General features: G+C 40.3%; 10 protein-coding genes across 10 annotated transcripts; 4 read left to right on the forward strand and 6 right to left on the reverse strand.

Annotated features, from left to right (window-relative positions):
- Nucleotides 1-371: 371 nt before the first annotated feature.
- NESG_02077 (uncharacterized protein) lies at nucleotides 372-896 on the forward strand (the record flags this gene model as incomplete). Its single annotated transcript, XM_053049690.1, has 1 exon — nucleotides 372-896. One exon carries the CDS (start codon nucleotides 372-374, stop codon nucleotides 894-896), a length of 525 nt encoding a protein of 174 aa, XP_052903861.1.
- Nucleotides 897-916: 20 nt separating this feature from the next.
- Nucleotides 917-7,744, forward strand: NESG_02078 (uncharacterized protein; the record flags this gene model as incomplete). Its single annotated transcript, XM_053049691.1, has 1 exon — nucleotides 917-7,744. One exon carries the CDS (start codon nucleotides 917-919, stop codon nucleotides 7,742-7,744), a length of 6,828 nt encoding a protein of 2,275 aa, XP_052903862.1.
- A 32-nt stretch (nucleotides 7,745-7,776) lies between these two features.
- On the forward strand, nucleotides 7,777-8,238 carry NESG_02079 (uncharacterized protein; the record flags this gene model as incomplete). Its single annotated transcript, XM_053049692.1, has 1 exon — nucleotides 7,777-8,238. One exon carries the CDS (start codon nucleotides 7,777-7,779, stop codon nucleotides 8,236-8,238), a length of 462 nt encoding a protein of 153 aa, XP_052903863.1.
- A 549-nt stretch (nucleotides 8,239-8,787) lies between these two features.
- NESG_02080 (uncharacterized protein) lies at nucleotides 8,788-10,098 on the reverse strand (the record flags this gene model as incomplete). The annotated part of the gene is made up of 1 exon (XM_053049693.1): nucleotides 8,788-10,098. The coding sequence occupies one exon, from the start codon at nucleotides 10,096-10,098 to the stop codon at nucleotides 8,788-8,790; it is 1,311 nt and encodes a 436-aa protein (XP_052903864.1).
- A 6-nt stretch (nucleotides 10,099-10,104) lies between these two features.
- Nucleotides 10,105-10,512, forward strand: NESG_02081 (uncharacterized protein; the record flags this gene model as incomplete). The annotated part of the gene is made up of 1 exon (XM_053049694.1): nucleotides 10,105-10,512. One exon carries the CDS (start codon nucleotides 10,105-10,107, stop codon nucleotides 10,510-10,512), a length of 408 nt encoding a protein of 135 aa, XP_052903865.1.
- Nucleotides 10,513-10,933: 421 nt separating this feature from the next.
- On the reverse strand, nucleotides 10,934-11,779 carry NESG_02082 (uncharacterized protein; the record flags this gene model as incomplete). The annotated part of the gene is made up of 1 exon (XM_053049695.1): nucleotides 10,934-11,779. The coding sequence occupies one exon, from the start codon at nucleotides 11,777-11,779 to the stop codon at nucleotides 10,934-10,936; it is 846 nt and encodes a 281-aa protein (XP_052903866.1).
- A 77-nt stretch (nucleotides 11,780-11,856) lies between these two features.
- Nucleotides 11,857-12,219, reverse strand: NESG_02083 (uncharacterized protein; the record flags this gene model as incomplete). Its single annotated transcript, XM_053049696.1, has 1 exon — nucleotides 11,857-12,219. One exon carries the CDS (start codon nucleotides 12,217-12,219, stop codon nucleotides 11,857-11,859), a length of 363 nt encoding a protein of 120 aa, XP_052903867.1.
- Nucleotides 12,220-12,599: 380 nt separating this feature from the next.
- On the reverse strand, nucleotides 12,600-15,143 carry NESG_02084 (uncharacterized protein; the record flags this gene model as incomplete). The annotated part of the gene is made up of 1 exon (XM_053049697.1): nucleotides 12,600-15,143. One exon carries the CDS (start codon nucleotides 15,141-15,143, stop codon nucleotides 12,600-12,602), a length of 2,544 nt encoding a protein of 847 aa, XP_052903868.1.
- Nucleotides 15,144-15,754: 611 nt separating this feature from the next.
- NESG_02085 (uncharacterized protein) lies at nucleotides 15,755-17,647 on the reverse strand (the record flags this gene model as incomplete). The annotated part of the gene is made up of 1 exon (XM_053049698.1): nucleotides 15,755-17,647. The coding sequence occupies one exon, from the start codon at nucleotides 17,645-17,647 to the stop codon at nucleotides 15,755-15,757; it is 1,893 nt and encodes a 630-aa protein (XP_052903869.1).
- A 344-nt stretch (nucleotides 17,648-17,991) lies between these two features.
- On the reverse strand, nucleotides 17,992-19,920 carry NESG_02086 (uncharacterized protein; the record flags this gene model as incomplete). The annotated part of the gene is made up of 1 exon (XM_053049699.1): nucleotides 17,992-19,920. The coding sequence occupies one exon, from the start codon at nucleotides 19,918-19,920 to the stop codon at nucleotides 17,992-17,994; it is 1,929 nt and encodes a 642-aa protein (XP_052903870.1).
- Between the last annotated feature and the right edge of the window lie 90 nt (nucleotides 19,921-20,010).

The raw sequence follows: 20,010 nt of genomic DNA on the forward strand, positions 1-20,010 counted from the left end.
TAGTAATATACCCATAGTATTCGGGTTAATTAGGTTAATTGGGCTAATTTTAGCTGTCTCCTGGTGTATAAAGACTCTTAAGGTATATTAATTGGTTACCCCCAAGATCACTAGAAATTAACTCTAAGCCAGATATATTCTGGATATATGCAGGTATGCAAGTGATTGGCCACATAATAAACTCACTCCAGTGCAAACCCATGAATAATCAAATTATTTATGAAACTTCATTTTCTCACACAATTCGCACAGATCAAAGGACAAAGAGTCTTTCTGCTTCAGAATATTTCTGAATAACTCTAGTCTGATTCATTTTACAAGAACTTTCAGTAACAGTTAAAAAAGAACAGCCACACAAAATTTTGCAAAGAATGCGACAACTAAAATTCCACGAGCAGAAGCTTCTTAAAAAAGTAGACCTCCTAGACTGGAAGGGAACATCCACACAGAAAGAACAAATGGCCACAAGCAAATATCTCTTAGAAGACAGAGAGACATATGTAAAGTACAATCTCATTGTAGGAAAAATAAGAAGACTAACACTAGCACTTGCAAAGTTAAATGACAATGAGCCAACTAAGCAAATAATCGCAAAAGAACTTACAAATAGACTATACACACTCGGCCTAATTGGTTCTAAAACCCTTTTGGAATGCGCAAAAGTAGGGGTAGGCTCATTCTGCAAGAGAAGACTCTCAAGTATTCTTCCTGCCATAGAAATGGTTCCAGACATAAAAACATCAATGGCCTTCATAAAAGGAGGACATGTTAAGGTGGGAGTAGATACAGTGACAGACCCAGCACTAATTATAACAAGATCCATGGAAGACTACATCACATGGAGAGATGGTTCAAAGGTAAAGGAAACAATATCTGCCTTTAATGAGGATAAATAAACACCACAGCATTTTTTTTTATGTTTAGATTTAGCCTTTCGAATCTGTATAGGAGACTGACTGCAGGAATGATAAAAGAATGCGTAATAAATAGGCTGAATGGATATCTGGAGGGAAAGGTGGCTAGGCTGGCACCTGACCAAGTGACATATAATCTGCTGCATGGTATAATTATAGCAGAGGATATTTGTTTGGAAGGAGAATATATTAGTGGTATATTAGGAGTTCGTGTGGAAAAGTGTCAGATTGGCTGTATTATTCTTAGGAGTAATTGGCACCACCCAGATAAGTCATTGGAGTTAGTCGTGTCTGATGTAAAATTAAAGGTAAATGCAACAGAGTGCATGTGCGAATACTCTAAGTCATGCATGAAGTGCCTGAAAAAAGAAGAAGTTCTTGTGGCAGGTGCAATAAAAAGTATGCTCACAAAGGTATTTTCAGGTGCAATTTCATCTGCCACATCAAAGATGCATATTACCATGGAGTCAATTGAGGTGCAGGTTTTATTCAGTAAGACAGTCGCTGTGTTCATGAAGGCCCTGGAAATAACAAAAAACAGCAAAGAGTATTTGATTAAGGCAGAGACAAAATCAGTTACAGCAGCAGGAATTAGTGCAGATAAAAGTACAGTTACACTGGATATATCACCAGGCCATGCTAATATCAGTGCTGTCACAGGGACACTTTGCATTGCCTCAGAAGAACTCAGCCCAGAAGATGTGGCTGGCATGCTTCACATGATAAAATACTTCACAGAGACAGAGAACAAAGGAGAAAGTACAGAAGTACAGATAGACTTAGCAGCAGAAGTTACTGTATCAGATATTGAAGAATTAAATGAGACAGTACTTTCCTGTAAGAAGGCCCTACTGACTGTCACTAAGGAAGGAATATTAAAGGGAAATATTTCACTCTCCATGGGGCACAGTGGAACAGAAGTCTTCATGTGCAAGAAAGTGAAGGTTTTGATCAATCACCCAGAGGAGATCCATGGGACAAAAACCATTAGGATGCATGTACCTAGTGCATGCGCGAATATTTCAATGGATTTGGTAGAAGGCCTAGAGAAGTTGCACAGAAGAATAAGCAAATCCTTCAGTCTTCCAGCAGAAGAAAAAGAAAGATCATTAACCTGTGTGATTACAATAGGGCGTGCTTTAATGAATTTAAGCATAAATCATTCTGATATAGGTATTTCCACTAGAAAAGCAATACTTCTCCTGGGAAAAGAAGAGATAATTATGTGGCTCCAAGGAAAATGCATATTAAAGAATAGACTTGTGGCTACTTCCATTCCGCAAGTAAGTGCAGATATCACCATGCACGGAAAATACTTGAAAGAGTTTTCCATAGAGACATTGAATTCAGCAATCTCAGAGTCCATTGCAGAGACAGGCGTAGTAGTATCCCTCTGTCTGCAAAGTATAATGAAATATGTAGACACAAGAATAGTTTCATCAGAGAAATCTATTCGCATGAGTGAGTCTCTTGTGGGAATATCTAAGTGCAATGTGTCAGTCATGCAGGGCGGTGAAATGTGTAAATTTGTGGCAACAGACGTGTCAGTTAGAAGTGATGCTGTGACAATAGATAAACTTGAAGTAAAAAGGGCAGAAGAAATGGTTCTTTCTGTCTATCCAGTACAAATACTTCTGTGCGACATGCCAGACATAATCCTCACAAACACAGAAATATTCCTGCCACATGATGATATCCTGGAGGGAATCCTTCGGGACATAAGAACCATTCACTTTGTCATGCAGAAATTAAGCAAAGGGAAGTTGCAAAATAATAACTGCCAGATGGTCCATGCGAGTGAGAAAAAAGTAAAGAACCTTTCCATGCGAATTACTTGCAGGAATACAAATATACAAGCAGGTGGAAGAGATCTTCCTGTCTCAGTGTGTGCATCTAATGTAATCTTGCATATTGATGGACCTGTGCTTACAGCATCATTTGCAGCTGGAATTGTCTGCAAAAACGGAAATCTGAAGGTTTCTTGCCAAAAGATGCTTTACACAGAAGATACCAGAAATCTAACAGGAGCCATTTCATGCACAGGATCAATTGATGTGGATCTGTATGTCTTCCTGATAAACAGAGTATTTTTCATCCTGAATGCATACACAATAATCACAGATTACCCAATATTCGGTGTCCCAAGCATACCCAGCCTAGCATACTTAGCATACAATACAGAGGAAGAGAAAACAGAAAAAACTGAAGATGCACCAGCAGAAGCAGAGAGACTAATTACAGCAGTAGAAACAAAAAGTGACATAAAAACAGCAGATGAGATATCGAAGGAAATAGTCATTAGAATAGAGGCAGATGCAAGCATATACCTTCTTAAAGGTACATCTACCCTTTGTAAAGTAATTAGTAAGATGGTATTGCAAATGGTAAAGGGTTCACTTTACACAGGAACTATTTCCATCACAAATATTCAAGCATGGGCAGACGGTGCCCTTCTGTGCAGTGTGCCTTTGGTGAGTGTTGATTTCGCAAAAATATCACACATTGTAAAGACAGTTGATGTAGTAGTAGAGAGAGTTGAAGCATCTGATGCAATTGGGACATTCCTTGATATATTCGGGCTACTGACAAAGGTAAACTTCACAGCAGGTGTGCCTTCTGTCCCAACCCACCTGGATATAAAGTGCAAAGTATCACAGGTTATTGTTCAGTCAGGAAGGTCTTTAATTACAGTTACGCAAGTGGCCCTGGTTAATGTATATGCACAGCTCTATCTTATGCTGCATCTTGATGGAGAGCCTGTGCTTGAGTCACCCGTCAAGGTGAGCATCAGAAATAGTCCAAATGAAATGCAAGAAATTCACATCTCCACAGGAGCCATAGAAAGTACGCTTATTGATCAGACCAAGAGCAAGGAAATAGTTGATCTTCTGAATAGACTTAATCTATCTAGGGCACAGAAGTATTCGATCCCTGGGGACTGCATAACCCGAGTAGAATGTCCTTTGATATCAGTGAAGATGCAAAAACCCCCAATTAAGACAGAAATAGTACAGATGTCCATGGAAATAGTCCAATTAAGCAAAGAGCCATCTGCTGCTGTGGAAGGATCTGCAATGTGCCGGATATTTGTGCAGCTGGAAGATGCTCCAATCTATGAAGTAATGTGCGAAACATTCCCTATGGATATTTCCATTCAGTCACAGGTTGGCATGGAGAAGGAAAGCACAGGTTTCTGCAGTCTGCCATTCACAGAAGGAAAAAAGGAAGAAGCACTTAGGGTTGCCTTTATCTCCTTTGTCACCAAGGATATTGTGCGAATTCGTCTAAGCAAAAGGATTGTTGAAGCACTGAAGCAGACAGAAAGGAAAGTGTCTACAACAAATCTAACGAACAAAATAATTTCAATAAACGGGACTGCCCTGGTTCCTTTGTCAACCACAGTGACAAAGAACAAGAAGCTATTGATTACAACAGAATCACAGGAAGTTCTTTTTGAAACAAATTCTCGTCAAGATAAAAAAGCCGTTCAAGTCTCAAAGAATCTTTTCCTGGGAACATTCCGGGAGTCAGCCGTGGAAATCAGGGGAGCCACAAACTTCAAAAATACAACGGATATGCCTTTGTTCATCCACACAAAAGAGAGCAGAATTGTGCTCCCTGCATTCTCAGAGTGCTCTGATACGTCCTTTCTCATGGAATTTCAGGCAACCGTTGAAGATAGTGCAGAGTCAGTGGCAGTTGCATTCACAGTCCCAGAGAACTCAGCATCAGAAGGGATAGAAGTAATTGGGTCATACAGGATAGAGCACAATGAGTCATACATCACTGTAGTGTGCCTATTTGAAGTGGTCTCTGGTCTGCCAATTATCCATTATTTCTTCCATCATGACATCGTCATACAGAACTTGTCTCTCTCACAGGCATCTTTCGAGATGAAAATTAGTGCAAAATCAAGCACAGAGAAGATCATGGGAGTAGCAAGACCTGGGGAAACAAAACAAATATCTGGGAAGATGCACCCGGAGAGAGCAAAAAAGGTACGCTTAAGGATAAATGGAACTGCAGACTTAATTCTGCACCCAAATGATTCAGCCTCTAAGGTGACTGTCTCCAAGGGAGTTCTTGCAACAAAAGAAGCAAAAAATGTCGTTGTAAGTGGTCAGTCCGTTGATATTGGTATTGTACAAGTAACAATATACCCGGTTCTCATTGCCATAAACAAGACACAGGATGATTTATACCTGAAATCTGGGAGCAGACTCTGCCGCCTTCTGCCAGAACAGCAGACAGCCGTAGTGACCTCCAAGGACAGACATGCAATTGTTCTGAACAGAAGTGAAAGTGTCGGGTTTAGCTCAAAGATCCAGTACAACACGATCTTCCTGGATATAAAGACAGATTTCCAAATGAACTATCTGATGAACATCTACCAAGGACACGGGGCAAAGGAAAAGATCAAATATGCCGTTGTAGAATACGCCAGTGTAATTGAAAATAAGACAGGACTCTCACTAACAATTGTGACAGACCGTGAATTTACATGTGGACTTGGGGAAAGAGTCCCAATGCACTTCCCAAGGAAGAAGCTCAGCAGCTGGATACGACTGGGTGACCCAAGGGATGACTTAAGGGCATCCCCAGGGATGCACACAGATATCTCTGATTATATTCTTGATTTGGAAAAATCCGTTGATGCAAGTTATCTTCCACTGGAGGGCCTTAAAAAGCACTTTGTCAAATTGAACACAGCAGAAAAGGCCTTCTCCACAGCAGGAATGCTTTCTTCCGTGATCACAAGCAAGTCTTCCATCTACATGAGCAGCACAAGTTCCCTCTCTGCAATACACGGAATCCCAGAAGAAGCAGACCCGAATGCACAAGCCACAAATAATTCAATCCTTCTGTCAATCACCATCCAGACAAATAATGCACAAAGGGTTATTCTAATTGAAAAGGAAACCGTATGGCCATATCTCATCAAGAATATGTCACAAAAGACCATGCAATTCTCACAGAAAGGCCATCCAATTGAATATATTCTGCAGCCAAATGAAGTACTCCCTTATTATTGGGACAGTTTCAAGGCACAGCCTGCATTTAACGTGCAAATTGACGGCTGCACCCTGGAAATATCCACATTCTCTGTTGTCTCCTCAGAAGGCTACAAGGCAACACTTTCATCAGAGAGACAGATAAAAGTTCTCACAGTCACTGAACAAACACAAGACCCAGGGACTGACCCATCTGCAGGCCAAGGTATTCTCACTAAAATCAGGACAGGCAGAGTATCCATCAGTCTGATCGACCAAAATCACTCTGAATTTGCAGCCCTGCATCTCTTCAATATTCACCTACTATCACTCTTTTCACAAAATGGACTAGAATTCCTTCTAAAACTAGATAGTTTCCAGATGGATAACCAAGAGGCAAAAGGATACTACCATATACCCTTACATACACCAATTACATCAGATGTCTTGTCTGTCTCTGGGTGGATTATGAATAAGATGACTATCCGGTATATGAGCATAGTAGTTCTTCCTGTGGTTTTGGAGATAGAAGAAGTCTACATGAAAAAGGTAATACAGCACTTTGTCCCATTGGATGAACCCTTGGAGAACCCAAAGTACTTTACAATGTGCAGTAAGTGCCAGTTAATCAACTGCACATGTACTTATCCAATCCATACAGAGCCAATGTCCTTCTATACTGCCCTAGGGTACTTTAAGATTGAAGCAATCAAATTTAAGTGTTCCTTCAGGCGGGCATCCCATGGGTCAATTGTCCCATTGGCATCTGTCTTCTGCAATATCACAAGCAGCAAAGTCTCACTGCCTAGCATAGAACTATTTGATACATACGCACGTACGCATGAAATATTTCACATCATAGGGAGAATGTACAAGAGAGGATTTATCCGGAATATTGTCTCTTTGGTCTTATCTGCAGATGTAGTAGCCAGTCCAGGTGAATTATTTGATAAACTAGGGATGGGTGTCCATGACTTAATATACGCCCCATACAGGGCCCTTGATAATCCTGCAATTCTATCCAGACAGCTTCTTAAAGGAGGGAAAAGTCTGGCTACAAATGTGGTCACAGGTGTAGCTGGTTTCGTTGGAAATATAATGGGGAAATTCTCACAGAAATTAGCAGATATCTCCATGGATGAGTCCTTTGCAGAAGCCATCCGGGAGACAAGTTGCATATACGTGGATGAACTAGAATTAGGTCTACCAGGTCATAAGACACATCTCTCCAAGGCAGGTGAAAAGTTCATGGGTTCTGTTATCAGTGGATTTAAAGGAGTTCTTCATAGTCCCATACAAGGCAGAAGATCAAATGGTCTTAGTGGCATGGTGCAGGGTATGGGGAAGGGCCTAATTGGGGCAATAATCAAGCCCATATCAGGCGCAGTTGGTCTTATGCATGGTCTATCCACTAGCATAACAGGCGTACTTGGGAATGATAAGCCACTTCTACGGATACAACTACCCCGTGCACCCCCCTTGGACAGTGCACCCACAGAATACGAAGTTGAAAGAAGTTCTTACTACAGGGCGTACATTGTTCTTGTTAAAAGTCCAGGTGTAAAGTGTGAGGAAATCTTCTTGACAGGTGGAATATGCATAAAGGAATATACGGGATGGTATATTTTAATCACAAATACACGGGTTATTTTCTACAACAGAGAAGAAGTTGAAGAAATATTTGGTGTAGCAGTTGCACACGAGGATGACAAGAATACTTTATTGACAGTCAGTGGGATTAGAATATATCTGGAGGGTCTTCGAGTATACCGTGAGTTAGGAAGGTACAGTAGTTCCATGGTGGCACCTTCTAGTGGTTCTAGTCTTCCTGTGTTGTAGAGTATTTTTAGTTTTGACTTTTAGTTGAGCCTATGAAGCAGCCAGTTCAGAAGGAACTCACTCTTATAGGAAAGTACATTCGAGAGAGAATTGTGGAAATGGAGATAAGCATGCAGGTGCGGAATGTGAAAGAGCCATTGCATATTAGCAATGAATCCTTCGAGAAGAAAATGCGAAGGAAAATGGCCACTTCAGGAAGAGGGAAAAGAGCGAAAATGAGTGTATATTCGGAGGGTCTGGGTGAAAGGGATCTCTCATCTGAGGAGATACTGGAGAGTGAACAGATTGATGAAGAGCCTTCTTCTGAGGAAAAGACACATATTTGCACAGAACGCAAGGATGCTCAGAGAAATAAAGAAGTAGTACCCTCTAGGATACCCGTGCCACCAGGAAGGAAAATGAAGTGCGGATGTGCCTCGCATGGAACCTCAAAGGGAATTACTTATGTGGCTTCATCAAGCACTGCCACCAGAAGGAAAAATATCCCACAATAATGCAGGTGAATTTCTTCTGTGAAAGTGTCTCTTGCAGGTGTCTGTAGGAAAGGGAAAAGGTTAACTGCCCCCGGAGATAGTTTGTTCAATAAATATCTGATTTAAACTTACTTTTTGTTGTGTATATGACTAAATAATGCACTTCTACAGTACTATTATGACAGGATATTTTTTGATGAAATTTGACATATAATTAAAAGTCTTCATGATATTATGAATGGGTTAATAATTTAAGAGAATTTTAAGATAAAAAGACAAAGGAATTTAAAACATAAAGAAAGAGAACTAGACACGAGATAGACAGAGAGAAGAAATAGTAATATAAGTGAATTAGTCAGAAGACACACAGAGAGATATACGTTGAGAAAGTCTGCTCCATTAAGGCACTAGACTAAATATAACCACAAGATAAACATAAAAATGACAGGATTAATTTAATCAAAGCACACTTAGTCTGAGACATAAGTATACACAAGGATAAAATACCGTGTATTTAAGACGTACTTTCAACAGGATATTCCCTCAAGTATTTTCACCTGGATATTTATCCTACAGAACGTATTCTCCACTGAAGACCTTCTGAATATCTTCCCCGTACCCGGAGAGAAAGTTCTTCTGCTGCACAAGACCATTGTATATGGAAGACAGCCTGGACTGATGTGCTGACTCTAGCTCGATAATTTCCTTCTCAAGATTCTTTATCTCTTCATTATTTTGCTGAATCAGTTGCTGTGCGTGTTCTCTTTGCTCGGATATTTTCACGTGTTTCTCCCTGAGGGCTTCAAATTCTTTCCTTAATCCATCCATTCTGACTGCATCTTCTGCTGTTAGGCTGGCCATCTTCTCCACAATGTATCCTATCTTCTTCTCCAATAAGAGCTTTTTCGCATGTTTTGACTTATTTTCCACCTCCAGTGAACCATTTTCATTCTGGAGTCTCTTCAGTTGCAGTTCTGTCTCTGAGTATTTCCTGCTGTACTCCCCAACCAAAGAGACAACACACATCAGGGACTTTAAGTCTTCTGTCACCTTCTGAAACATATTTATTGTATTGTGCAACATTGAAATTCTCTTCTCGTATTCCTTTAATATTTCTGCTTCATCTGACAGTTGACTCTTCATGGCAATCAGTAATTCTTTGAGTTGTTCTGGGTTCTTGACTATTTTTGCTTGGAGTTTTGTGATTTCCTGCGAGATATTCATTATTTCACACTTCTCCATGCTGATGGACTCATTTAATTTCTGCTGTTCCTTTGAGATTTCTTCTGTTTCTATTGCCATTGCTTGCTGTATCCTGTGGTAATTTATGATTTCTGCCTCTTTCTCTGCTATGTCCTTCAGAATACTCTTTATCTGCCTGAGTGACTGACCCTTTTCTTCTCTTTTCTGTGAGAGAACCTGCTCACTTTTCTCTATGTGCCTCTCTGTCTCTTCAATGATCATTTCAATTTCTTCCCTCTTCCTGTATATATTTGTAAGAAGGTGTCTCTTGCTCTCCTTGAAAAGTGCGAAATTAACTATCCCACTGAGTATCTTTACAGTTCTGCCTGCCTCTGGCTTAATTATGTCCATTAGAAAGAAGGTTCCCATCCCTATCCTCTCCACAAACTTCTTCATATGAATGTATACAAGAATCAGAGAAGTAGATTCATCTAAGTTCTCTGGTATCCTGTGCTCCAGGAATATCCCTAGAATTCCTTCATATAATCGGGTTATATAAGCTGTATTTGGGTGTGTTATATCTGCAGCCAAGATATTAAATCCACTCTCTGACAGACATTCCACTATATCTTTGACAGGCATATTTGGCATCGTGTATGTTGGTGCTTGTACTTTCATTTTTATAATGAAATTTTTCATTAAGAAATGGCTTTTCCGGGTGAAAGTAAGTATATACCGCGTATTATTAGGCCGTATGTAAATAGTACAGCCACTTGCATTGTAGAATTCATAGCATATGGTCACGTATTATTACGTATAATAGCCATAGATGGGATAAAATCAATAGAAGTTTCTGCAGTTTTGCATAGAGAAGATGCACTGTACGGGATAAAGGATGATGCAAAATTGAGTGAATTATTTTCACCTGGGGATACAGTGCATGGAAGGGTTTTATCACTTGGGAAGAAGGGAAATGTGGTTATATCCACAGCAGATGCATCCCATGGTGTAGTGAAGGCAAAGGACTTTGAGACACTGGAAGACGTACGGATGACAAAGAACAAGTTCATCCATAATGGGAAGGAATTGAATAGAAAGGCAGCCATCCTGTGAGATAATCAAGATAAACTCAAGATATAAAATATCTCTAGAAATTTCAGTTAAAAGATAAATAAACTGATTATGAAGTGTGGAATAAACTCATACTATAGATCTAGATATAGATTAATACTGAGTATGGAAGAAATAAACTACTTATACTTACTCCTGCCTAATTAAAAGTACCATAAGAGATGAAATAAATGCACTAGTGCCTTTGCACCAGGAAAAAGTGACTAGTTGAAATTCAAGGAAAATACGTTATACTCCAAGGATGTCCTTTATTTAATCTGGTCCTGCATGGGATCTGATGCATGCTTACTCTGCATATTTATGGAGAGTCAGTTAAAAAATAACTGAAATTAGACTACAGATATTTTTGATTTCTTGCCGTTATAAGAAGAGTGAATATGTGAAAATGCACTTTTATCTTTGATTATTTCTGCAGGATACCCTTGTGCTTTGGTTTTGCAGACCTTTGCGTATACAAGTAGCACAAGACAGCCAGGCATAGTGCACCCAGTAAGAGCCATGTGGTTTTTGACTTTGTCTTTGGGATTTCATCTTCCTGAAATCCTCTTCTCTTTGGGATGTGCATCTTAAAGAAAGAAGCTGTCTTTATGTTGATGTCACCATTTTCTGTGAGAACTTGTCCGGATATGCTTACAAAACTGTTGTCATCAATGGATATTCTGTGCATTTCATCTATTAATTCTACCTTAAGGTTTCTTCCCCCGTAGAACACAGAGAGCGTACTGTCCACCAGGCGCAAACTAATCATTATATCATCAACCATTTTAATCTTCTTCTGGAAGTGCACTACAGGCGCATTTCCGTATCCTGTGGCCACTCCAATTGATGGGTATATGTCTGTTAGAGAGTTCTTCTGTAAAGCCAAAAATACAAGAATTCCGTTAAACTGTTCACTTCCTCCAAAGAGAGATCCTCCTTCAAAGTCCTTCATAACCCAGATACCCATGCCTTTTGCACCCTTTTTCACTGTTGCATGTACATCCAGCTTCCAATTACTTCCTGAGATGGGTTTTCTTGCCGTTATGCTGCCGTATGAATTCTCAGCACTTTGAGTCAAATGGACACCTGCGTCATTTCCTGTGGAAATGACACTGCAGCCGCCCTGCAAGGTCCCAAAGACAACCCTGCCAGTGACTCTGTCAATATACGGCCTGTATAAGCTTGCATTACTTCTGTAAATTGGTTCATGCTTGGTGCTTGCCAGAACACTCCAGAAGCACAGCAGTGCGCAGTGTAAGAATAATTTCATGAGATGCAAAAATACTTTTGTATAAATTAATTAAAAGCACGTTTATTCCTTGCAGCTGTCCAAATACGCCGTATAATTTATGGAGTAAAGACAACAATCTTTCTTCTTAGCTGGTGTTTGTTCTGTCTGTATCTCTCAAGGGTTGCCTTTGGAATGTTTACTCTTTGGGCTCTTGGGAGCTTCTTTGTGAAGAACTTTGGAAGTGGCTTATTATCTCTCTCGCACTCTTCTCTGATCTCCTGTCTCTTTTTCTCTGTCAAGACACCCAAGCATCTTGCAATGTCCTTCTTGGTGGTGATCCATTCAGAAGTGTTTTTGTATTCTTCTCCTTTTACGTTATTTCTCATTCTCAGCACCTGCATCTTCTTGTCTGAAAGTGTGTTCTCTACTTCAGAGTACGTCATGGCTCTTAACTGTTTTGAAAATTCGTTTCTGCCCATTGCAGGGGATAAAAATATTTACGAAAATATATTTCCATACAAAAGGACTTCACAATGGATCGATAATATCCAGTAGAACTACAAGAGAATAAGCATCCTCTACTATAGATATGCATACAGTGCAAGTCTCATCAGTGGAGAGATATAAAATGTGCTAGATTAGAATAAAATATAACCAAGAACAAGCTGAATATGTGGGCATAAACCAGGGGAATCCACATACAATGAACACTCCAGCAGATGCACAGCTACATTAATCCATAGCAAGTGAGTCCTCTGGTTCTTTTGCAAACTCAAAATGAATTTCACCAGAAGAAATATGCAATTTAGTGCAGAAAATCCAAGAAAAAGTACCCAGCAGGCGCGTATTCCAAGAAAGTTTATTTTTGCAGAATCTTCTTGACTGCCTCAAAGTGCTCTGGCGCTTTGGGTGAATCATCCATTAGGTCAGGCATGATCTCCTCTATATACTCAATTACCTCTTCCCTCTTCTGTTCTGTAGGCTGCGTCACGCGTGTCCACTCTCGCAGGAGGCCCAGTCCATTCTCAAGCACTTCCCCGTACCCTTCAATTGTAATCTTCACTAGGACAGCAAGGAATACGGCACTTACGCCGGAATATTCAACAGAAAGACGCCTGGCCTCTTCTCCTGTGGGGAAGGGTCTGTCTCGTCTCTTGAGGGTACTGACTGTGGCTGTCTCCATGTCCCTGCACTCGTCCATGTGTGCATCAATGTACTCTGCCACTTTAAGCGGTTTCTGTGGGCCGTCCTTCTTGAATGTCTGTGTGTACTTCTTCTTCTCCTTTGTCTTACTACTGCGCCAACCGTCATCTTCTTCTGCCTGTGCCTTTTCTGTCCACCCGTGTGCCCTGAGAGCCACAATATCCTCAACCAAGAATTTGTAACGGATACTCAGCCCAGCAGCTGTCTCCTTCAACCAAGAGATGTATATATCCACGTACTCCCTGCCTGCAGGCACATCCAACCGGACACCTGCGTGCTTGAGAATGTAGCAGACCTTCTCCAGGTTCTCTGGTGTACGCTCCTGTATGATGGCGTGCACTGAGCTGTGCATGGCTGCATCATTAAGGACCTGCTGCATGTACATCTCAACGGCAAATCTTGTGATCGTAAGGGCTCTTTTCTTTACTCCCATACGAGCATATTCTTTGTCTTTGTTGCTGCTGATCTCCAAGACACGCTTTGAGAGTTCGTCTGCTGTGAGTCTCTGGGGGCCAGATTCAGTCTCGTCAGATGCCCATGTACGGGGTGCCAGGAAGTCTTCCTTTGCCAAATGAATGACTGTCTGCCTGAATATTCCCTTTGCCTTAGGGTCTTCAGTTGCAGCACGGAATGTCTTCTCCAGTCGCTCCAATAAGGCAGCGTATACGCTAGTGTAAGCCTGTTCCTGCATGGCTCTGTTGAAGAAGGCTGTTCCCAAGGCTACCATTGCCTCTTCATTTGGTACCTTAATGGAAAGAATACGCTGTGCAACTGCCTCGATATTATTCTGGCAGACTTGGTTCAGGGAGAGATTAAACTCAGCCACGTACGTCTCGATCTTATCAAAGACTGTCACAGGCAGGGCATTCTTCCTTGTCTCCTTAAAGCCACTTCCAGCCCGGAATGTTTTAAATTCCTTCTTCCTTCGGGCAGACCCAAGTGTCCGTGCAAGAAGGGCCTTATCCAAGGAGCACGGGACACTTTCACCAACTGCCTGCAAAGACCACAAGAATTCCTTTCCGTATATAATTGGCAGAGGTGCATTTATCTCTACTCCTGCTGGTTCTTTTTCTTCTGTCTTAGGCGATGCTTCAGTTTTTATAACTGCTTCAGCTTTTGGAGTTTCAGTCTTAGGCGATGATACTTCTGTCTTAGGCGATGCCACTTCAGTTCTTGTAGTCTTCTGCTTTATGAACTCTGGTTTGACAGTCTCCTTTACTTCTGCTTCAACTGGTGCTTTTGTTCGTCCTGTGGTTCTTTGGGGTTCAGTCTCTGGGCGTGCATCTCTTCTTCCAGTTCTGGTCTTTTCAGTTGGTGTTTCCACTGGGGCAACTGGTGTCTTTTTTGCTGTCTTTGGTGCTGAGCTTGGCTTTGTGATTGCCTTTGCTAGTCCACTGAAGATGTTCTTTCTCATTTGGTCTGTGTGCCCAGTGTTATTCCATACGGAGTCACCACTTTTTAGGTTGATGCTTCTCTGGAGTTCTTCTGTGCTGATGATTACTTCCTTTGGGACTGACTTATTTTCACTCTCTGAGGGTGTCTTAACTGGGGCACTTTTAATAATAGTCTGCTCCTGTTGCTTCTCTGCTTTCTCAGTGACTGTTGTCTTTTCTTGTTGAGATTCTTTCTGGGTGGCAGCCTTCTCCAAAAGAGAATTCTTCTCTCTCTCTTCCATTTGCTTCTGGATCTGCAGTCTAATTGCCTCCATGTCACTCATCTGAACAGGAGCCTTTTCCTCTGGAATTTTCTCTTCTGGAACTTTCTTCTCTGGTGCTGCCTCTTCAAGAATTTTCTTCTGTGACACTTCCTCAGAAGATGCCTGTGTCTCACTGGATGCTTCTTTTTCCTTTGCGGATACTTCTGTGGCAGGTGCGTCTACTAGAATCTGGTGTTTTTTGAATTCTTCCAGGATGATCTGAGATGTGAGCTCAGAACCATCTTGCAAGATAAGCTGAAACCCTTTCTTTTCCCTCTTTGGAGGAAGAATTATTTCTGTCTCTTCTTTTTCTGGTGGAGCATCTTCTCTTTTCTTCTTTTTCTTTTTATCCGCATCTGCTTTCTTTGGGTCTGTTCGGAGCTGGCCTTTGAATGGGGCCCTTTTATTCTCATACAAACCGTCTTTACGGGGGTGGTGTCCGTATGGTTTGTCTGAATATTTTTCGCTGTGCACAGCTGCGTATCTCTGCTCTTCGCTATCCATACCGGGGATGAGAAAAAACTAAAATAAAACAAATAAGTATCCAATTACTGCATAAAACACTTTGTTTCAGAAATGCAAGAAAATCTCAAAAGTACCCGGAATAAGGTGATTTCTTAGATTAATGTCACCTGAATATCAATTATATAGAATATGATAAAATATTTTATCAGTTACAGCTCATTTTACGTGAATATTTAAGTGAAAATATCACTAACTTATTTCTGTTTATAATTGGTCTATCCTGCTATAGAGCCAGAATATTCATGGACTTGGGTACTACACTAATAATATGGGATACTTAAGTATATTTAGTCACTAGACCAGAGATATCCTTAATATTCTATCTTTGAGAAATTTATTTGCTTCTGGAGTGTTCAATTACTCCATACTCTGAACTCATGTATATATGCAGTTAAATCTGTTAGGTTTAATGTAATATACTGGATATAACGTATTTTCAGGTAGAAATATAATTATATTGTGAAATTAGACTAGATCTTCAAAGAGATCTTAAATTAACTAATGAAATAATTAACGTACATTTCAGGTTCAAGTGAAATTAGACTAGATATCCTAATGGTACCTACAAAATAACTATTTATTCATATTTCCTATGTACTTGGTGCTACTGCAGGTGCTGCAGGTGAAACTGTCTTTCTTCTATTCAGGAAGACAAGTGCCTGCGGAATGGTCACCCATCCTAAACAAACTGAAGCAGATACCACCAGGAGTGAAATTATCTTGGCAAGATTCTCTTTGAAGAAGACTCTTATCATAAGTACCCAGTATATTACATAGGCACTTTCCTCCTTCTCATACATCTGACTGTAGAATCTTTTTGCTAGGTCGTAATTCCTGGCTACTCCACATCCCATCTCGTACATCCATCCTGTGAGATAGTCTCCCTCTGCACTCTCCATAAGGGAAGATGAATAATATCTGGAGAATGCCTTGCCTAAGTCCTTCTTTACGCCTCTCCCATGGAAGTATGCGTGACCCAGATCTATGGCAGCACTGCTATTATTTGACTCTGCCAGTCTTTTATTCAGCAGGATATACAGCATATCTGCTCCTGCTATTTTCCCTATTGATTCTACTGTGATTTTTGTTTTTCCGTTATTGGAATTTTCAGGTTTTATCTTTCCGTTATTGGAATTTTCAGGTTCATTTTCACTTTCATGCACGAGATTATTCACAGTAGCTGCTGCATCCTGTGTCTCTTCCTTTATGGGGTGCTCTTCATCTGGGACTTTCTCAGGTGCTTTATTTTTCTCAGTCCTTGCAGTCAGTAGTCTCCCAAGGAATGTTCTTTTTCCTGGGATTTTAATGATCCTGTTCTTCAGGATGTACATTGCATTCTCGCAGCTTGTCTTTGGGCCTAAGTCACTGATCAACAAGGAGAGATAGAATGCTTCAGTATTTTTGTGTTTCTTGCACATTTCAACTGCTTCTTTCTCCAGGGCTAATACTTGGTCATGATATACAGCTATACTTTTATACTGTGAAATAACGGCTTTTTTAATTTCCTTTTTCTTCCATGATTTCTCTGCGTATGTGAATACAGCAGGCAAATATCCATCTTGTTTTGCAGCCTTCATTAAATGCACTTCCCCAATGAACGTATTAGACCCAGCATACATCTTATACAGGTTATAGTCTGCTTCCTGTGAGCCAATTGCTGAAGCCCTCTCCAAGTATGCTTTTCCTTCATAGATATCACCTTCATCTAGGCTAATCATCCCTAAGCCATTCAGGCAATCAGGGTCATTCCCACGGGCACCTTCTGCAAAGTAGTGCCTGGCAGTTATTTTACTTGGTTTCACTCCCCATCCATAGTAGTACATATTCCCTAGGATACCCATTGCATCAAAACTTCCCTTCCTAGCACACTCCTTAAGGAAATCCACGTGATGTTCCAGTTCAACATGACCTATCCTTATAAGAGACAGAAGATTCTCTGCTGCCCCTGCATCTCCACTGTTCTTTAATGTCTTTATGAACTTAATTATTTTTGCATTTTCACCTTCCTTCTGTAAGTTGCTGAACTTCCACTTTGCAAATAGAATGATCCTTTTCTTGAAGAAATTCTTGAAGACTTCTTCTGCTACTAGTCTGTAGTAATATGCTGTCTCTTCTTCTGTTCCAATAATATTCTGTTTTCTGTGCATTTTAGTGGCATACACTAAGTAGGCAAGATTTCTTGTGCTGCAAGTTGAATTCAATGATTTCCAAAGTGACTCAACACCAGTTCTTATATCAAAGTCAACATACGTGGAGATAAACCACTTATAGAAGTACTTGCATGGGCCTTGATTCTTCTCAATTTCTTCTTTTGCCTTATCCATATCTGTCTGAATGAAAATACTTTTGAATATTTCAGTGCACCCATGGGGGCATTCTGCTTCTATTTGTGCATTTTCTGGTTCTGTGAGTTCTGGTGTCTTTTCATTTTCTCCCCAGACACTCAGCAGCAGTACAATCCCTAGTACTACGTGTTTTAGCATTAAATAAAAAAGTATTTGTTGTTAAATTATTTAATTCCCATGGGTACAGACAGAGTGAAAATCATAAAAAATGGATCTATTTGGAAATAGGGTTATATAGGATACTATTTTATATTAACATATTTCTATTCGAATTTGAATATATGTGTGAATCTGGTGGGATATGGTTATATATATGTGGGGTCTTGGTGAATTTGGTTATTATTTAATTATCATCTAGAATGTAAATTACTAGGGAATAATTTAGGGTGAAAATTATCCCAGTGTGAAAATAACTGAAAATACATGGGAGACTATGAATATACAGTGATTTAATCGATATATATCAAGGTGAAATCAGTTTATTATAGGAGTTGTGCTATGCTAGTGACAATATCATGCATTATTTCTTTGTCCATCTCCAAGGCACCAGCCAGCAAAAGAAGTGCTTTTGCAGGATCTTGGTTCTCTGGGGTTGGGTACTCCCCAAGGCGCTGTGCTGTAATTACTAAGGCAGCAGGTATAACACTCTTTATAAGGGGAGTTAAATTCTGAATTTCCCTGACCTTTCTTAAGACATCTGATGCGTTGTTCTCTGGGACTAAGCCTGCCCGCCGTATGAGGTTGATGGCATTCTCTCTGGATGCACCAATCAGCAAGATATCCCACAGGAAGTTAATCAGCTCATTATTGAAGTGCTTTATGATTGGCTCTAAGTCATCTTGCGTGTACTCCTTTGTCTCTATCTTGTGCACAAGAATTTCCGTTAAGATTTCCAGGGTCTTAGCACTCCCTGCGATATAAGATATCTTCAGGGCCTTCAAAAGGTCTCCACTGTGGGTGTAGTACTCAGCCACTCTTTGCACCACCCCTTGCCACGAAACATCAATGTGCTCCTGGATGGTCGGTGTCTGTCTCCTTCCGGATGCATCTACGTCCCCAAGGACAGCATAGTCCTCTGAGGCAATGAACACCTCTGCAACTAAATCCTCCAACCATTCAGCAGAAATGAAAGGTGCTGCCAGGTTCACAACAGACAGTTTATCTTGTGCTCTCAAAAAGAGAGAAGTGACACCTTGCACGGCCTTAATGAATAGTTCTGTACATTCAGCTGGCATTGTATCAGCCAGCTCTCTTTTAATTGGATATACAAAGGGACTTTCTTCTCGAATCTTCTGTGAGATTGCATGAGAAATGAAGAGCATCTCACCCGCCTTGAAGGTGTCATCTTGCAGGAGTCTCATTGCCTCCTTCCATTGTTTCAGCATAAGTGCAGTCTGCAGCAGACGAGGTGCAGTGACAGAACCCTCCAGCATCTTAAATATTTCCAAAGACGTATTTGCTCTCTTCTTTATACCACAGGCAGTTATGGTTTTCATGACAAGAATATGGTACCACAAGAAGTCTTCAATTGTCGTTATAACGGACTGAACACATTCTGTATTCCCAGTGAATAATCTGTAGAAAAGTAGCTTAAATGGGTCACCTTTTGTGCTGGGTACATCTTCCCATTCCATTGTATATTTTCTCTCTTCATGTATGAATCCCATTGAGCACATCCATGAGATAATTGAAGAATGGAAATTATTTGAAATAACGGAAAAGAAGTTCTTGTGGGATTCAATGAATTTCAATGCATCTGAGTACATTCCTGCCCGGATGTACTGATATAATTCAGCAAACATTCCCCTGTTCTCATACATTTCTATCTTGTACATTCCACTGCTGTATTTCTGCTTAGTATATGCTTTAACTGCATCTACTGTCTTTCCCTTTAAGGCGTGGGTATAATGGACGTAAGCCAAGAATTCAAGTGGTGTCTGCTGTGAGCTAGCAAATAAATATGCATCGTACAACATGGGTGATGAGAATAGACTACTCCCTATTACATCTCCTCTCTTTAGTGCTTTGCATCCTTCAATAATTATGTCTGTGAATTCTTCCTTTCTAATTCTGAATATATTTCTTCTTGGGACAGAAAGAAGTCTTTTTTCTTCCTTTATGAAGTACTCCTTTAATTCATTATCGAATTCCTGGACTCTTTGCTTCACTTGTTCCTCTCCAAATTCTATGAGTTTTTTCTCGAATATTCGATCCAAGTATGACTCTATGGTTATATTTTCACTTTCTGTGCGGTGTCCCATAACTTCACCAAGTTCTTCAATTCTTTTCTCTAATTCTGGGTGGTAACTGTGAATATCTGATATTGTATTCTTTATGGCTAATTCAACCTCCACTAGTGTCATTGAATATGTCTTCACTGGGCAGTCACTGTGCTCTGCAATCCTTTGCATGATAAAAAAATCTCAAAGCACTAAAAGGATTTTCAATCCTGCAGAGAGAAATTAGAAATGAAAATAATTCGGGTTATAAAGGGTGAGAAT

This window comes from Nematocida ausubeli (assembly GCF_000738915.1).
Source record: "Nematocida ausubeli strain ERTm6 chromosome Unknown supercont2.5, whole genome shotgun sequence".
In the NCBI taxonomy this organism is placed as follows: Eukaryota; Fungi; Microsporidia; genus Nematocida; species Nematocida ausubeli.